The sequence below is a fragment of the Ursus americanus genome, chromosome 14, assembly GCF_024610735.1.
Source record: "Ursus americanus isolate L20-20 chromosome 14, mUrsAme1.1.p, whole genome shotgun sequence".
Taxonomy (NCBI): Eukaryota; Metazoa; Chordata; class Mammalia; order Carnivora; family Ursidae; genus Ursus; species Ursus americanus.
In genome coordinates this window covers 49,044,055-49,063,334 of record NC_142140.1, presented here as the reverse complement: position 1 = coordinate 49,063,334, position 19,280 = coordinate 49,044,055, and the positions used below count along the sequence as shown (strand labels likewise).

At 40.8% G+C, this 19,280-nt stretch overlaps 1 protein-coding gene and 1 pseudogene across 1 annotated transcript; both read left to right on the top strand.

Moving 5' to 3' along the window:
- The first annotated feature begins 4,492 nt into the window (after positions 1 to 4,492).
- Positions 4,493 to 5,418, top strand: LOC123792317 (olfactory receptor-like protein OLF4; annotated as a pseudogene).
- A 5,290-nt stretch (positions 5,419 to 10,708) lies between these two features.
- Positions 10,709 to 17,382, top strand: LOC123792291 (olfactory receptor-like protein OLF4). Its single transcript, XM_045797463.2, has 2 exons — positions 10,709 to 10,714; positions 16,417 to 17,382. Exons 1-2 carry the CDS (start codon positions 10,709 to 10,711, stop codon positions 17,380 to 17,382), a joined length of 972 nt encoding a protein of 323 aa, XP_045653419.2.
- The last annotated feature ends 1,898 nt before the right edge of the window (positions 17,383 to 19,280 follow it).

The following is a 19,280-nucleotide window of genomic DNA, read 5'->3' as shown; positions in this document are numbered from 1 at the left end:
GTGGTATCCTGTGCTCGTCATAAATGCTCTTAGTTTCTTAAATGCTCGTCATAAATGCTCTTAGTTTCATAAATGCTCTTAGGCAGTCTTTTTTCCTACCTGTGTCCATTCTTCCTTCTTTCTCAATAATACCTCATGGACTTGCCTCCAGTCTACTAGAGAAGTGCTGATTCTTTATTTCAGGGTCTGCATCATATTTCACAAAGTGGCCGTGCTGCTCACACGTGAAAGCTTTTTCTATTCTTCCTCAAAACATTGCTATTAAAACAATTCTACAAAAATATTTGGCGATTCTTATGTTAAAAATCTGGTTCTCATCACCAGCCTACCCGATCCCCCCCTGAAGCCCTCAGTTTGCTTCCCAGAGGCCATAGCCTTTCATAGTTCATTCCCCCTTCTGTTCACCCCCCCTTTCTTCTTCCCTTTCTTCTCCTACCGATGGCATGTATTGTATGGTGCACTGGGTGTTATATGCAAGTAATGGATCATGGAACTTTACATCAAAAACTAGGGATGTACTGTATGGTGACTAACATAATATAATAAAAAATATTATTATATTAAAAAAAGGCACTGGCAGATTTAAGGTGTGGTGTGCCGGGCTTCCTGGCCCACAGATGGCTGTATTCTCACTGTGTCCTCACCTGGCAGGAAGGGGGAGGAGGCTCTCTGGGGTCACTTTTATAAAGGCACTAATCCCATTCAGGAGGGCTCCACCCTCAAGACCTAAATGCCTTCCAAAAGCTCCACCTCCTAATATCATCGCACTGGGGGTTAGGGTTTCAACATATAAATTTTGGGGAGACACAAATATTTAGTCTACGGAGGGTAGCATAGTGTGTTCATTTGCTAGGAAAACATGGCCTAGTGTAAGTCCTGTGCCCTGTTTTGCTCTTGTTTTTCATATTTTTGTATTTTCTCCAGAGAAACAAAATCAATAGACTATACAATAGTCCCCCATTATCTGTGAAGGATGTGTTCCAAGACCCCCAGTGGATGCCCGAAACCACAGATAGTACTAAACCCTATATATATATCATGCTTCTTTCCCCCAAATGTACATACCATGATAAAGTTTAGTTTGCAAATTAGGCACAGTCAAGAAGTTAACAATGATAATAAATAGAACAATTATAACAATATACTATAATAAAAGTTCTATGAATGTGAAAAAAAATCTGGTTCTCCTCTAGAGAAAATATTGTTCCCTAGGGGGACACTGAGCAATTTGGAGTCATATGGGAGGTTTCAGGAGAGGCCAGAGATGCTCTAAACATCCTACAAACCCAGGACACAGGCCACCACAGAGAACAGTCTGGACCAGAATGTCAATGTGCTGAGATTAAGAATCCCTTAGCTAAAGAATATCTGTATGTTCATATTTATAGCTGTCCTCAGGTTGTTTTCCTAACATTGTAATAGTTCACATTTCTGCCAGCAAAAGTAGAGAATCTTCTTTTGCTACCTGGCTAAAAATTCCAAGCCAATCAGCATGAAAGATCTTTACATGGTCTTAGAGGCTGATGGGTGTGAAAAGATCTCTTGTTGTTTTCTTAAACTATTACTAAAATTGACAAATATTTATATATTGGAGCACCACGTTCATTGTTAGGTGTCTATTATTATGATACGTCTATAAACTCCATGCCTATTGTGTAGCTCGCGGCATTATTGTTCATTGACTTTTGGTTGGATACATTATCCAGAAAAAGTTTTAAATTTTATACAGTTAAATACGTCTCTCTTCTTCCTTTTGATTTTCTTGCTTTAATTACAGTGGTTTTGTTCCCCTGTAGCTTGTATCTGTAGTATTTTACACCTTCACCTGAATGAGCAGTTCCCATTCACATAGAGGTCTGTTATCCGTCTGAATTGTTTTTGATGTGCGAGATCGGGAACCAATTTATTTTCTTCCAGATGCATAGCATGTATGCCAGCTTGTATGGAACAACATTTAGCGAGTAAATTGAAATACAACCTTGGCCTATAGGAAATGTCCATTTGCACTGAAACCTAGCTACTGATTTGATGGACCAATACGAACAGAGCATCTGCTCAGACGAGACTGTTCTAGGGACTTTCTATGCTATATTGTCTTATGTCAAGGTCTTTGCTAAATTAATTACTGATCCATGTTGATGTTGTTCAATTACTACTGTTGCACATCATATCTCAGTTCATTTCAATGCTCCATTCGGTTTTGTCTAACACAGTTGCATGAGTAACTCCGTTACTGATTTTGGTGCTGCTGCCAGTCCTTATAGGTCAGAACTTCTCATTTTCTCAAATTTGTTTCCATATGAGTGTATATATGCTCACATCCCATTTTGAAAATCTACAGTGAACAATATTGGTGAAGGCCCTGATCTTTGGTGCTCGCGTAATGGTGGTGAAGTCATGGTACGATGACATGTGTGTGTCAAATGACAGCCTCAGGCATGAATCTTATCAAGACAATCATTTAGAGCCAGAGGACAGATTGTCACAACTTGGGCAGAATTTTGCACAGCAAGGTCTGAACAGGCCTTTGGATGTTTTTCAAAGACCAGAAACAGGTCTAGAGTGTGCCCATTGCATTTGTCAAAAAGAGATCAGAACGTGAAGCCCAGGAAAAAACAAGAAAGGATGCCACATAAGGAAAGGGAGAGGGGCTTACCCCGCCCCCTTGAAGATCCCAGGAAACCCATTTGATCAAATAAATATGAGACAGGCACACACGAAGCAAGTGTCCTTCTGCTCATCCTGCCATGCCCAGCCACGCTGTGCTTGGCCCGTTTCCTCTGCTGAAGTGCTGGTTTCTCCCCCTTAGCACCCTTTTCTCTAGGCACACTCACTCACGGGGAATGAAACCATGAAGATACCACTACTTTTGTCTTCTGACCAAATTTAATTTTGCCTTTCTACTATTTTGCAGGACATCAGGGAGATAATAAGAGTTGGAATGCTGTCAGAACCAGGGGTGCTTTCTTCGTCTTGGTCCCTAAGATTTCAGTGACCGCCTGAACCATTAGATCTTTTTGTCACTTCTGTTTAATTTCCTTCTTTCGCTCCTCTCTCTCTCCCTCTCTCTCTCTCTTTCTCACTCTCTCTGGTTTTTGAGCAGATTCTTTGTGTTTCCTTTAAAATACAGGACAGAAAATGAGCATGCCAGTCTAACCCGTCAATTTTATTTATCCATGGGAAACTTGCTAATTGCAATACCAGGTAGCATTTTACATTGTTTAGGGGAATGATAATTGATCTGGCCAGCCTGAGTTACAGCCACTCCTGCTTTATTGCTGGGGCTGGGAGTGAGGAGTCACGGTAAAAACACAGCCCAAGGAGCAATGAACTGTGTGTGTGTGTGTGTGTGTGTGTGTGTGTGTGTGTGTGTGTGTACCTTGTGGAGTAAGAAGAATCCACAGAGCTCGCATTCACAGTCTAATATATTCCAAGTTGACTCTTAAAATAGAGAGGCCAGAACTCAATCACCAAATGGTACTCGGGAGGGGCTCTATTTCAATCTACAGGACACCATTGCAAGTAGATTATAAAATACAAGAAGTGTATAGTGTGGGTGAGTAACTCCTTTTTATTGGAATTTAACTGCAGTGCAGTCACTATTTCTTTGAAATTACCTGACACCATCTCTGACCGCTCTCCTGCTTATTCCCCTTCCCACACTTGCTTCCTTTTTTTGGACTCAAATAGCTCAAAATGGTATAATTCTCAGGCCCTCTGCAGAGGCCATTCCCTCTGCCACCACACACTTCCCCAGACATGCTTGCAGCTCTTGCCCTCTCTTCCCTGAGGTATCTGTTCAAATGTCGCCTTGTTTACTGGTCTTGACTGAACACCCATTACCAAATGACAGTCTTATCTACTCTCTCCTTGATACCCACCCTTGTTCTCTTCATAGCACTTGTCACCTGCCAGTGTATTATTGATATTTTTGTTTCTGTTCTCTTTGCATCATTGGATTATAGTGGCTTTTGGTTTTCAGGATCCTGTACTCATTGCCTGGAGTATATTTGACACTCAATACGTATTCCTCAAACGCACAAAAGGCATTTCTAATAAAAACGTAGAATGGATGAACTCTGTGGGGGGATGGTGGGAAAATGAGACCAAATGCCTAATCAGAGATGAAACAGAAGGGAATCTCTTAAAGGGGAAAATCCCTTCACAAGATAATGAAATTTATTTCTTTATTTTTTAAGGTCATATTTGTTTTCTGAAAGATAGCACAAGCAGGGGGAGGGGCAGAGGGAGAAAGAGAAGCAGATTCCCCACTGAGATGGGAGCCTCACAACTCTTGGCCCCATCCCACGACCCTGATACCATGATCTGAGCTGAAGGCAGGTGCTTAACCAACTGAGCCACACACGTGCTCCTCCAAAAATAATTTCATGAGTGCAAAATACAAATTGTCCCAGGTCAACCATGTGAGCAATGCCCTTCGTGTGAAAATTAATGATCTTTCTTCCTCTTTCTTGGTAGTTAATGCAAGCACATGCAACCAGGCAATGATACGAGCATATCAGAATTCCTTCTTCTGGGACTATCAGAGGAACCAGAGCTGCAGCCCCTCTTTTCGGGCTTTTCCTCTCCATGTACCTGATCACTGTGTGTGGAAACCTGCTCCTCATCCTGGCCGTCAGCTCTGACTCCCACCTCCACACCCCCATGTACTTCTTCCTGGCCAACCTGTCCTTTGTAGACATCTGTTTCACCTCCACCACCGTCCCCAAGATGCTGCTGAACATCCAGACGCAGAGCAAAGTCATAACCTATGCAGGCTGCATCACCCAGATGTACTTCTTCATAATCTTTTCAGGGTTGGACATTTATCTCCTGACTCTGATGGCCTATGACAGACCGATTCGTCACCCCCTGCACTACACAGTCACCATGAACCCCTGGCTCTGTGGACTGCTGGTTCTGGTGTCCTGGATCACGAATGTCTTGCATTCCTTGTTACAGACCTCAATGGTGTTGCAGCTGTCCTTCCGAAGAGAGGTAGAGATCACCCACTTTTTCTGTGAACTCAATCAGATGATCCAACTTGCATGTTCTGACACCTTTCTTAATAACTTGGTGATGTATTTGGCAGCTGTCTTGATGGGTGGTGGTCCTTTTGCTGGGATCCTTTACTCTTACTCTAAGATAGTTTCCTCCATACTTGGGATCTCATCAGCTCAGGGCAAGTATAAAGCATTTTCCACCTGTGCATCTCACCTCTCAGTTGTCTCCTTATTTTATTGTACGGCCCTAGGAGTGTACCTTAGCTCTGCTGCTCCCCAGAGCTCCCACGCAAGTGCAGTGGCCTCGGTGATGTACACGGTGGTCACCCCCATGCTGAAACCCTTCATCTACAGCCTGAGGAACACAGACATGAAAAGGGCTCTTAAAAGAATCCTTGGGGTTCCAGTGATGTAAGGGACAATGGTCCTGTGGCTGAAGAAGTGCCCATGATCGCAGGGCTCACCGCCTCAGAGCCAGGAACTGCTATTCTTTGATCAGGCTTTGGAAGTAGAATCTGCCCCTTCTATTTATTTCCTGGAATTTCCATTTGTTTGAATTCAACTTCTCCATACATTTACATAACTCAGCTTATTAAGCTTCTGCTCTGTCTGATATACGTTTTCTCCTTTGTCCATTTTCATGTGTCCCCGGTGTTTTCCCCAACCTTGGATCTCAAATGCCTGGAAATTCCTGATCTTACATGGGGTAAGTTGGATTTCTTAAAAATACTTCCATTCCAAATGACTTATATCATACCAGGTAAATTTTCCCTAGATTTCCCACAGGTATAATCATGAGTTATATTCTTCATATGGAAGAAACTACATTGGCCACTAAGCCCTTCACGTAACTTTATTGCAGAGGAGAATACAAAACCCCACTTTTTCTCCTGAGTCTGTCCATCTTTTTACACCACTACCTTCACTCGTCTTTCTGAAAATGGACTCCAACACTGTCCCCTTTACATCTCAGGCTCCTGACAGGGATGCTCAGGCTAGGAAAGCCTGGGCACCCCCCTGTGCCCTGTGCTTGTGGACATTCCCACAGATGCTTCCCTGACCAGAGCTTCTGCTGTGGCTGCACCAGCCCTTGGTTTCTTACTGTGATTGCAAGAAATGCCTCAGCAGCACCCATCAGAGAACTCTAACAAAACCAGGTCTATTCCTCACAGGTCCTGGAGGGCACATGGAATGCCCAAAGGCTATTCTATGAGGTCTCAGAGTGGGGGAGAGGCATTGAGAAGGAGAGAGAGAGAGACAGTGCCTCTGAGGGATCTAACTTTATTAAAGTTCGTGGCCAGAGTGCTTAGGGGTTTGCGTTTTAACACTTTATTGGAGAATTTTATATGAGTAGAATTCAGCTGCTCGAGGGGAAAAAGCAGTCACTCATGTGTCAGTATGGAGGCTACTCAGGGCTTTCTGAAGAGGTACTTCATGGCTGGGCAACCTGAGTACTTATCTGATAATTTTGTCCCACACCTGACAATGTATGATTCAACATGGCTGTCCTTGAATTGCATGCCTCAGAAATCAAAAGGTTCATGTCAGGCACTTTCTCTATAAACATGCTCCTGTGTTTCCTAACCGGTCTCCTGATTTGACTCTGTGATTCAACTGAGTGTCCAGAAAGCCCACCGTAGCCACAGCAAACACTGATTAGCAAGTATCTCTCTCCCAGTGGAGTCTCCATGGAAAGACACATTTGAATAAACAGATCAACCTGATATGTTCTTCGTGTCAGGATGACCATGAATATGCAAAATTTCAAAACATTCATTTTCTTACCACACAAAAGATTTCTTTTTCTTCTTCCCTTTTTTTTTTATTTCACATTTCATGCTGTGCATCTCTTAGCTGAAGCATGGAACACTGGTGTCCACAACTGAGGGGGATATTCACTGAGGTGAAGGTTTGCTTAGTGTCGTGTATGTTTTATCACTGAACTGTCCTCCTATTCTCAGTTCTGGTTTCTTTTATAATTGTATCTGTTCGCTAGGACTGCACACAAGCCATTCTGAAAACACGTGTCTTCATGTAACGCCTTTATTGTCAAAAGAGATTGCCTGGTGGACCCTTCTGATGTATTCTGCACTACTTATCAGTCTCTACATTGTATTTCTAAAGGTCATGCATGGTGTTGTGCGGAGCTGTAGTTCACTGCTTTCTTCGACTAATACATTTGACTCCATTTATATATGAAGGTTAATCTTACAGTTTATGAAAAAAAATAATTTACCAAATGTAAATTGCCTTAATTGAATTTCGCTATTTCTATACCCATATGTGACTCTTCGCCTTCTTCCCAGTTATGAGACGTTTCTCTGACCCCTGTCAGGTGGGACTCAGCTACATGTGCTTTTGGTCCGACATTGGTCATACACCATCAGAATTTAAATTTTCATTAACTTTTTGAAGTATAAGTGGAACATATATTAAATGTACATTTTGCTGAATTAAAGGTGTCATACTTGAATTAAGCATACAAAATGTATGGGTCCATTTGTAAGAATTCAAGAAGAGGTGCAGGAAGTTTTACCTACATTTTTATGTTATTGTTAAAAATGTAATTCACCTGGACATCCATTTCGTTATTTCTGAAGAAAATCTGCAACTTGAAATGAGTGCTGTGAGGACAAATACAGGGTTTAATACACTTTGTGGAGTCCACAGAAAATACTTGAGAGTGAGGAGTGTGTGTGTGTACGTGAGCAGTGTGTGTATGTACGTCAGTGTGTGCACTTATTCATGTCTTTCTTTCAAGTCAACACACTCACACGTGTGCACACATACACTCACTCGTTTATAATTCCAACAGTGTCATTGAAAGAAATTTTGACAGAAAGATTTGAAGTAGAATGAGTGACTTTAATTTACAAAATTTTTATGGTGGGGCAACTGGGTGGCACAGTCGGTGAGTGTCTGACTCTTGATTTCAGCTCAGGTCGAGATCTCACCATCCTGGGATTGACCCCGAGTCAGGCTCCACACTCACAGCAGAGTCTGCTTGAGTTTCTATCTCCCTCTCTCTACCCCTCCCCCCAACTCTCTCTCAAACAAATAAATAAATCTTTTGAGAAGAACTTTAGGGTGACTTAATTTTAATAATGAATTACTTTTCCTATCTTAATGCCTCAAAGGCTTCAAAATCAGAGCCATATTGACATTTACACAGGAAATTCTCTGTACCATCTGATGAGGCCAAATATTTCCAGATTAACTCCAATTTCTCTATTTAATGTAGGATTTCAACACAAAAGCTAACTGAATGATTTGAGAGGCTCAAACTCAGTTCCTATAAATAATATCTTATTGAATAAATGTCTGTTGTCTCAAATTACCTCACTAGTTTATAAAAACAAATAATTCTCTGAAAGTTCTAGAGATCAGAAGCATGAAAGGGGTCTCACTGAGCTAAAATAATTATGTGGGCTGTGACCTTTCTGGATGCTCCGGAGGAGAACATCCCCATCCCAGTGTCCAGTGGCCCCCACATTGCTTGATCATGGTCTTTCCTCCATCTGCAAAACCAGCACAACAGTAGTTTCAAGCATCTGTCTCACTCCATTCTTCTTCCTTGCTCTTCCACATTTAGAGAACCATTGTGATTACACTAGTCCAATGTGGATAATCCAGGATTATTTTTCTATCATAGGATAATGACTAGTAGCATTAGTCCATGTGCTATCTTAATTATTCTGCTAAGTATTAGGTAGAAGAAGGAAGGGAAGAATGAACCACAAGAGACTATGGAATCTGGGAAACAAACTGAGGGTTTCAGAGGGGAGGGGGTGGGGGATTGGGCTAGGCCGGTGGTGGGTATTAAGGAGGGCACGTATTGCATGGAGCACTGGGTGTTATATGCAAACAATGAATCATGGAACTTTACATCAAAAACTAGGGAAGTACTGTATGGTGACTAACATAACATAATAACAATTAAAAAAAAAAGTAAACTAACATTTTCAAACATTCTTTGGGATGACATCTTTTGGAGGTCCTTCTGGTGCTTACTACAAAAACTTTTTTATATATATTATTTGATATTCCTCAAGAACCCTTCTATTTTTCACAACCCAAAGAGTGAGTGAAAAACTATTCTTTTCAAAAATATGTGCAAGGAAGATTCCTGGTGGAGAAGACCTAAAACTACCTACATGTGACACTAACACAGGACCACAGCCTTGCTCTCAAACTATGTTCCACAGACCAGGACCTGCTGCATCAGCACCACCTGGGAGCTTATTAGAAATCCAGAGTCACAGGGGCACCTGTGGGACTCATTCCGTTAAGTGTCTACTCTAGGTTTTGACTCAGGTCATGATTTCAGGGTCAGGAGATGAAGCCCCACATTGGGCTCTGCACTCAGTGCAAAGTCAGCTTGATATTGTCCTCTCCCTCTGCCCCCACTTGTGCTCTCTTGAAACAAATGAAATATAAAAACATTTTACAAAGTGCAGAATCTCTGGACTCACTGGAGACCTGATGAGTCAGAATTTGCATTTGAACTACAATCTTGGTGATCTGTATGCACAGTGAAGGTAGAGAAAAGCTGGTCTAGAATCCTATTTCTCACCTTGTCACTGTGGACAGAGGGGCTGGATAATTACTTTTGTTGGTTGATGGCTTGTGGATTATGGGTGTTTGGCAGGAGCCCTCAGACATGGCCAAATATCCCCAGCTGAGAACCACCATGCCAGAACTTTACATCAAAAATCAAGGATGTACTGTATGGTGACTAACATAATATAATAAAAAATATTATTATAATAAAAAATAAAAGCATTCTGACATAATCTTAATCAAAACTCCATCCCTTCATTGCTTTGTACATTAAAGCAGAACTTAAATCCCTCTGAGCCCCATTTCTACAACAGAGAATGGAGTTCATAAAAGTACTACCTCACAGAATGAACATTTGTCAAAAATAAATGTGACACGCCCTATGATGTGCTAAGCTAGGTTGTGGTACATGATGTGTAAATGTATCTCTCATAATTAATAAACACTTCACAATGAGGGACTGAAGTCCAGTTCTTAACCTGTGATCTATGACATTCCTAATTATTTTGGCTAAACTGTCACAAAGCCAAGAAGTGCAGTATCCAAGATTTTATAGAAAAGGAACAAATGTCTCCCCTTTCTCAAAGAAGGAAATGGTAATTTTCTAAAGATATCAGGGGTTGTATTCCCACCATAAGTCAATGATTTGAAGACCTAAGGGAACAAGTCAGATGAATTCCTCAGTATTCGACTTTTGAGAAAACTTGAAGTCAGGGTTGTGATCAAGTGATGGAAGTTTAGACCTCTGGAAACGGGATAATTATTGGAGAAAAGGTAATAAAAACTGAATTCACCTGGCATACTTTGTGGTCTCCTAGGAACAGAGACTCATCCAGAAATATCTCCATTCTGTCCAGACCAGTTTCCCCAGGAGAAATCATGCACTTAATGGTGGGAGCACCAAGAGAAATGTGCCTAATGAGCAGAGGTGGAGAGCTGTAAATATCTCTTCTGCTACAGAACCCCAGGGTGGGCATTTTGGTTGGACAGAACATTGTTGTTGCTTTTGGAGTCCTACATCTGGCTGGGAGACTGATGCTTGACACCTTCCTGCTGTCCTGTCTGCAAACAGAGTTTGATCTCCATCAACAACTATCCAAGGAGGAATTGTGACTTGCAAAGGAAAAGCTTCTCTTGGAGTTCTCATGCAGGTGAGTTCAAGAGCCCAGCAGGTACTGCAGGAGAGGATCAGAGGGAACAGAAGCCAAGACTTCTACTGAAGGTCACCGAGAATCCATCCAGCATAGCCAGGATGCCACAGGTCACAGTAGCTGTTTGCTGACTTTACCAATAAATGAATGTATTTATTTAGGTTGCTGAAAAGAAAAGTGAACCTTGCAATCAGAAGTGCAAGTAGTAATGTTGATAATTAACTGGTATAAATGGAAGCCGGTTAGAAGGAATGGGGAGGCATAAAGTGCTTCCAGTAAACATAGAACAAAAGTGGAAGAATCCACAAATATGGTATTAGCTGTGGAGAGATATACAGTGAAGTGAGGGCATGTCCTTTTATTTTAAGATGGGGCATCCTAGACTATGTTTCCACATGGATGAGAAAGATCCAGACCAAGGGATGGTTGCAAATACATCCTTGCAATAGTGGTGCATGGATGGGGCACCTGGGTGGCACAGCGGTTAAGCATCTGCCTTCGGCTCAGGGCGTGATCCTGGTGTTCTGGGATCGAGCCCCACATCAGGCTCCTCCGCTAGGAGCCTGCTTCTTCCTCTCCCACTCCCCCTGCTTGTGTTCCCTCTCTCGTTGGCTGTCTCTATCTCTGTCAAATAAATAAATAAAAATCTTTAAAAAAAATAGTGGTGCATGGAACATACACACACTGTCTTCTCTCATTCTGGAATTCACATGAAAAAAAAAACATATGTGGTAGATGAAAATGGGTTTGCTAATGAGCTTTACTTTGCATTATGTTAGAACCTGTGAGGCTGACTGTATTTGTGGGTTTGTTGGTCATTTGGTAGCTTCTCTGTTAAAAATTGTCTATGGAAGTCTTTTGCTTTTGGATAGTGTTACAAGACTGGATTTTTTTTTCTTTTTTAAAAATGTGATCCTTGGGGTGCCTGGCTGGCTCAGCAGGTGGAGCATACAATGCTTGATCAAAGGGTTGTGAGTTCGAGCCCTGTGCTGGGTATAGAGATTGCTTGAAAATAAAATCTTTTAAAGATATAAATAAAATAAAAATTGGATCCTTTCTAACAAAGAATTGGAGTTTTTATACAAACTGAATGTTGGCCACTTAGTTCTTTTATGTCTATATAAATGTATTCATGGGGAATGTATGAAAGTTTATGAATTTTGTGTGGTCAAATCCATCAGTCCTTCGTATCGCGCTCTCTCATTTGCTTAAAAAATTTTTCTATTGAGGTATAATTGACATATACCTTCCTGTTAGTTTGGGTGTAAAACATAAGAATCCCATATTTCTATATATTGCAAAATGATCACCACACCTGTCACCGTGCATCATCACAAAGTTTTTTTCTTGTGCTGAGGGCTTTTAAGCTATACTCTCTTGGTGACTCTTTGATCTGTGACAGGGTGTTATTAACTGTAATCACCACTCTGTACATTCCTTCTCATACACTGTTTTTCATTTTTCTTCTTCTTACTAAAAGCGTCCAGCATGCTCTTCAATATCCTTCATGTGTTGGTCCGTACTATACATGAAAAAGAAGTGCTTCATCCTTAGCGGTGATAAATTACCCTTTAAACATGTTTCTGACTTGTTTTTCCATCTCCTTTATTCCTTAAGTGTTCTTTTTGGCCTTTTTTTAAATAATATTTTGTATTATATTATGTTAGTCATCATACAGTACATCCCTAGTTTTTGATGTAAAGTTCGATGATTCATTAGTTGCGTATAACACCCAGTGCACCATGCAATCCGTGCCCTCCTTACTATCCATCACCAGCTCTTTGCCCTTTTGTGATTAGGTCTGTTTCTGAAGGTTGCATCCTCTTTGGCCATCATCTAGAACACATTCTTCTTTACCATTTGAGTAAAGATCACCTTTGTGTTGTATAAGCCTACTTGAATCCCTAGATATTTACCTAAGATGAAATTACACCTTAGTTACTGCTTCCTCCCCACGTGTAAATGCCCCTCAGATATATCCTTTTATTTCCAAGTCTTTGGCAATTTAATCTTGAATCAGAATTAGTGGCCCATGTTGTTGTCATTAAGTTATTGCTCTTGTAGGTCTTTATATGTCAGTAGCAGATTTTTCATTCCATTTTGTTGTTTTCATTCAGTACAGTTGTTTAGAAACAATAGACTTAACCTAATGTCATTCTCACTGACATTCTTTATTCCACAAGTTCTTAGTTTCTTTTACAACTTCTATTTTCTGCATATATACACATTCATGCACTTTCATACAAATGCTTCGATAGGACCCTATGCACAGCATAATTGCTCTTTATGTTTTCCTGCAGGCTTTTTTTTCTCCTTGTGTCGACTTTTCCTTCATTCTCAACAATTTCTCATGAAGTTGCCTCTAATCAATGGATATAACCCTAGTTCATTATTTCAATGTCTGTACAACTTTTCATGGTGTGGCTGTGCTAGTCACACATCAGTGGTTGTTCTTTTTTTTCTTTTTTGAAAGAAATACTATTGTGTCACTGCTACAAAAATATTTGGAGATTAGTAAGTTAAAACTGTCCTCTCAACCAGGGGCCATCTTGTCACCCAGGGAACACTGAAGCAATATCCAGACAGTTTTCACTGTCACACTGGGGAGGGGCAGGTGGTGGTCAGGGTGCTAAACATGCTACCGTGCACAGGGAGACCCACCGCAGAGAAGGATCTGGTCCAGAATGTCAGTCAGTGCAGAGACTGAAAAACCCTATGTTAAAGAGTATCTGTATTTTTAGTATTTATAGTTGCCTTTAGGTTGTTTCCCCATTATTTCACACTTCCCATTTCTACCCCCAAATTAGAAAGTGCCCCTTTCACTGCCAGTTACTAAGTTCCAGCCCAATCAACAAGGCAGCTCTTCGTGGGCTTTCCCAGCTGATGGGTGGGAGAGAGAAGTCTTCCTTGCTGTTTTCTCAAACTATCACTCACCTTGAGCAAGAATTCATATATTGGATCCCCATTCTTGTCCATTATTATTATTATTATTTGTCCATACATTCCATACCTATTTCCCACATTAAATTGCATTTCAAATTATTTTTACAAAGCTGTTATTATTCAACTGATTTTTGGTTGGGTATTTTTGATCATGAAAATAATTTAAATTTCATGGAGTTTAATTTGTCTTCCTTTTTTGCTTCTGATTTTCTCACCTTAATCGTGATGGTTTTTCCCACCTGTAGATTTTATATGCACTTTTTCCTATGTTCATCTACAAAGGATTATTTACTTTTATGCTGGTGTCTTTAATCACCTGATTTTTTCAAGGCGGGTAAAATAAGGAACCACTTCTTCCCTTTCAGACAGATAGCCATTTGTGCCAGCTTTAATTCAACCATCTGTTCCAATTGAAGTACAACGTCCCCATCTGTTAAATGTCCATGTTTACTGTGACCTAATTTCTAACTCATTCAACAAATAATTACGGAACAATCGCTATGTGCCAGAAAGTTCTAGATACATTTTATGTTATATTCTCTTTGCTAAATTAACTTCTAATTCAATGAGTGTGTGCTCTATCATGTTCAGTTTGATTTTGATGTTCTTTTTAGTTTTGTTAAATTCAGTTGTGTAAAGTTACCCTAGTTAATGGGTTTCATCTCCTTTGTCATTCTTCTTATTCTATAACTTCTCATTTTCTTCAATGTGTGTTTACATAAAGGCACATATACTCCCATAGCTTGGGGGGGAAGGGGAACAATGCACATGAGGTGTCTGCTCACTTGGTCCTGCACATACTGGCAAAGGCTGAAGGATTAATATAAATTTGTGTGTGACATAATGTCCTCATGGAAAAATCATGTGGAGAAGCTATATTGAGTAAGAGGATGGGTTGTCATGGCACATGCAGGATGTATAGAACAGGATCTGGGGTGAAGACCAGAACCAGGACTAGAGAGTGTCCATTGGACTTGTCAAAAACACCAAAACCCAAAGAAGAGGAATAACAAAGAAAATATGTCACTTAAGACAAGTAAGGAAGGGACTTGCTTCCTTGCCTCACCCCCCATCATGCCAAATAAACACCGATTGGTCAAATAAATGTGGACTGGCCACCAGGAAAGCAAGCCTTCTGCTCCTTGATATTAAAACAGCCCACCTGCTGTTCTACTTTGTATATTTCCTATTGTGAGGTGTTGGTTTACACCTTTGCTCATTTTTCTCTCGGAGCATCCCATCTATAACATGTTTCACACCAGGAAAATATCACAACTTTTGTCTTTTTGATCCTTTGTTATTTTTGCTGGGCAAAAATGTTTTTTCTTCCTCCTCGTTGGTCTCTTAAGGGCCACCTGCACTATTAGATCTGTTTTCCCTCTCATGTCCATGTCCTTCCTCTCTTTCCTCTCTGTCTTTACAGAAAGTTTGCCCATGTTTCTTTAAAATTATATTAGGCATAAAATGACCACACCAATACATATCCCCAAGTTTATTTGTCCATAGGAATTTCTGGGTACCATTTCTGCATTATTTAGGGGAAAGATAATGAGATCTGGCAAGCTTAATGTGTATCCACTGCTGGCCTAAATAGCGTGGCTGGGGGTGAAAAAGTCAGGAGCCCAGGGGACCATAGCAGGTCATGGTGTGTGTGTGTGTGTGTGTGTGTGTGTGTGTGTGTGTGTGTGTGTGTGTCTGTGTGTTGTGAACGGAGGGCAGTTCTTAGAGCAGGGGTACCAGGGCTCACATATTCCAAGGGGATGCTTATTGAGAGGTCAGAACTCAATCAACAGAAGTTACTAATGGGGGTGTCCATTTCAACTCACAAGACATATTTACAACAAAATTTTAAAAGCCGTGCAAAATTAACAAAATGAAGAGTTTCCTGTGTCTTGAAGTTTCAGCTGATATGGGGTGACCACTTTATTTCTCAATACACCTGCCACCATCTCTCATCACTCTCCTACTTGTTCCTTCCCCTCACCACCCTGGCTTTCTTTTGAGCCTTGGTTTTCTGAATCAAGCAGCTTCCTCAGGGCCTTGGCACTGTCTGTTGCCCCTCAGATAAACTCAATCTCCCTTCCTATCTCCCTCGAGGTCTTATTCACATGTCACCTTTTTTGCAGGTGTTGTGTGGACATCCAGTATAAAAAAAATAACACCCTATCAACTCCTTTACACCTGCTTTCCTTGTCTTCACAGCCCCTGTCACCTTCTGACATGTTATTTGATTATTAGTATTTCCTTATATTCTCTCTCCATCATAGGATTATAAGGACATTGTTTATCAGCACCCTATATTCATCGCCTAAACAGTGCCTAGAACATGGTCAATACTCAGTGTGTATTCCTTAAAGGAAAGCAAAACATTCTCATTAAAATGAGAGTCTACATTATGCTTGAGGAACAGACTGAGGAGGAAATGCAAATCCTGATGTGAATCGGTGCTAGGGATGCCCTAATTGGGAGATGAGACCCCACACATGCATTGAAATTAATTTCCTGATGGGTGGTGGGGAGGGCACGTATTGCATGGTGCACTGGGTGTTATACGCAACTAATGAATAATCAAACTTTACATCAAAAACCAGGGATGTACTGTAGGGTGACTAACATAACATAATTAAAAACATTATAATAATAATAATAATAATAATAATAATAATAATAATAATAATAATATAACTGGTAGCAGGTATGCTAGGTTACTAATGCTTGTTTGTGTAAAAATTAGTCATTTAATTTCTATATCCTGACAGTTACCTTCAACCCATGAAGCCAGGAACCTTACAGGAGTTTCAGGGTTTCTTCTTCTGGGATTTTCAGAGGGTCCAGAACTGCAGCCCCTCCTATTTGGGCTTTTCCTCTCCATGTATGTGATCACTGTCTTTGGAAACCTGCTCCTCATCCTGGCCGTCAGCTCAGACTCCCACCTCCACACCCCCATGTACTTCTTCCTCGCCAACCTGTCCTTTGTAGACATCTGCATCACCTCCACCACCGTCCCCAAGATGCTGCTGAATACCCAGACTCAAAGCAAACGGATCACTTACGAAGGCTGCCTCTGCCAGATATACTTTTTTGTACTGTTTGCAGGATTAGACATCTTTCTCCTGACTGTGATGGCCTATGACCGCTTTGTGGCCATCTGTCACCCCCTGCACTACATGGTCATCATGAACCCCCGGCTGTGTAGACTGCTGGTTCTGCTGTCCTGGATCATGAGCATCCTGCATTCCTTGTTAGAAAGCTTAATGGCATTGCAGCTGTCCTTCTGTACAGAGGTGGAAATTCCCCATTTTTTCTGTGAACTCAATCAGATGATCCACCTTGCCTGTTCTGATACCTTTCTTAATAACATGGTGATGTATTTTGCAGCTATGTTGCTGGCTGGTGGTCCCTTTGTTGGGATCCTTTACTCTTACTCTAAGATAATTTCCTCCATACATGGGATCTCATCAGCTCAGGGGAAGTATAAAGCATTTTCCACCTGTGCATCTCACCTCTCCGTTGTCTCCTTATTTTATTGTACGAGCCTAGGAGTGTACCTTAGCTCTGCTGCTCCCCAGAGCTCCCACGCAAGTGCAGTGGCCTCGGTGATGTACACGGTGGTCACCCCCATGCTGAACCCCTTCATCTACAGCCTGAGGAACAGAGACATAAAAGAGGCTCTGTTGAGATTCTCTGGGCTGACAGCTCTGAAAGGGTCAATAGTCCTGGGTTGAAGACGTGCCCACGACTGCAGGGCCCAAAGCCTGATCCAAATGTTGAGATTCTTTGATCAGGTTGTGGAAGTAGAATATGCCTTTTCTAATTATTTTTCCTGAAATTTCTATTTTTTTATATTGATCTCTCTCTAAAATGTACATAACTCAATTTATTAAGCTTTGTGATATCTGTGATATACAGGAGATTATTCTCTTCTCATTTTCCTACTCTTTCAATGTCCTTCCAACACTCAGATGTGAAATATTTGGACATTCTCACTTATTTAAAGGACTATGTGGATCTGCTAAGAATAATTTCTTCTCAAATAAAATATATAACAGTGAGTATTTTTTTCTTTTGTTAGACTGAACACTACTCCTATGGAACATCTACTCTTGGCCACCACAGCTGTTTATGTAAGTTTATAACAGAGAACAATCTGAGACCACGTGCTTCATTTCTGTGAACATGATTCCTTTGTATCTCACTACCTTCACTGCTCTTCCTGAGAATGCAGACTTTGACGTACTGGCTTTTCTAGCTGCTCATGGGAACTTTTCTACACAGTGGATCCTGTTGTTACATGGTTTGGGTTCACCATGACTGCCATAGTCACTGGCAAAAGAAATGATAATAAAATACATGTCTCCAGGTGCAATCTACACAGAAAGACATATACAGAAAAAAATAGATTGACATAATATGGCCTTAGAGTCAAACTTGACCTTAAGGATGATGAAGCAAAATATTAAATCATACATCTATTGCGATGCAAAATATTCCTTTCTCAGGCACTCATCTACTCATTGAATTATGGAGTATCAGGGTCCATTTGTAAGGTTACTTATTAGTATGAGAGACTGGTAGCATGTTTGGGGTTTTATTAAATTATTTTCTGGATTCTGGCTGAAATTTTCCAGTGCTGCAAACTAATATGATTCCTTCCATTTCTCTAAATGAAGTATCTCCCAGTACTTGAAGTTTTGCCATAATCTCTACAGGGACAGTGAATGAACATCAGTATCATCCATTATATTTCATCCTCATAACCACAGGATGACTCACCAGCAAGCTTGGATTCCTGTCCAGGGATGCAATTCAGAGTCACAAGTTCTGTGCACACATGCATGTCCTTCCAACCTTTCCATGTTACCTCAAAGGGACTTCAGTGGAGTTATTTTTAAACATGGTTATGTGAGATACACTTGAAGAACAGAGTAATCATTAAGGTTCCCTTCAATTATCAGGGGGAAAAAAAGGCCTAGAATAAAAAGAATCAGAGTATTACAAATGCTGTCTTTTCTGTCAGATTTGATTATTACATCGGTTAGCTATTGCTGCATACAAAGCATCCTAAAATAAAATGGCTTAATATAATATCTTTATTATGGAAGGGGAGCTTAAGGTGGGAGTTGTTCTGATCTCTGCAGGGCTCTCATGAGTCCTTAGTCAGGTGTGAATCTAGAGACTGTGTTTCTAAGGCTTATCCATGGGGTGTGTGGCTGCAGCACTCTTCTGTCTTGAACCAACTTATGTCATCTTACTCCTTTTATATATGTAGGTAATCTTCTAGTATTAGAGAAAAAAATAATTTTATCAAATGAGAATTGTCTTAATTTAATTCCACTATTTTAATATCCACATGTAAAACTCCGCTTTTCCACAGTTGGACGAGAGCTCTCCCACCCCGATAGGTGTGACCCAGCTACCTGTGCTCCAGATCTGACCCTGAGTCATGCACCCCTAGAATTTTTAAATTCCAATGAACTTATTGGAGCATTATTACCTGTGATAAACTGTACATGTTTAAAGTGTACAACTTTAGGAATTGAGGGAGTCATTGAAAAATCATGGGTACATACTGCATGATTCCATTTCCATAGAATTCAAGAAGGTGCACAGTAAGCTCTCACTA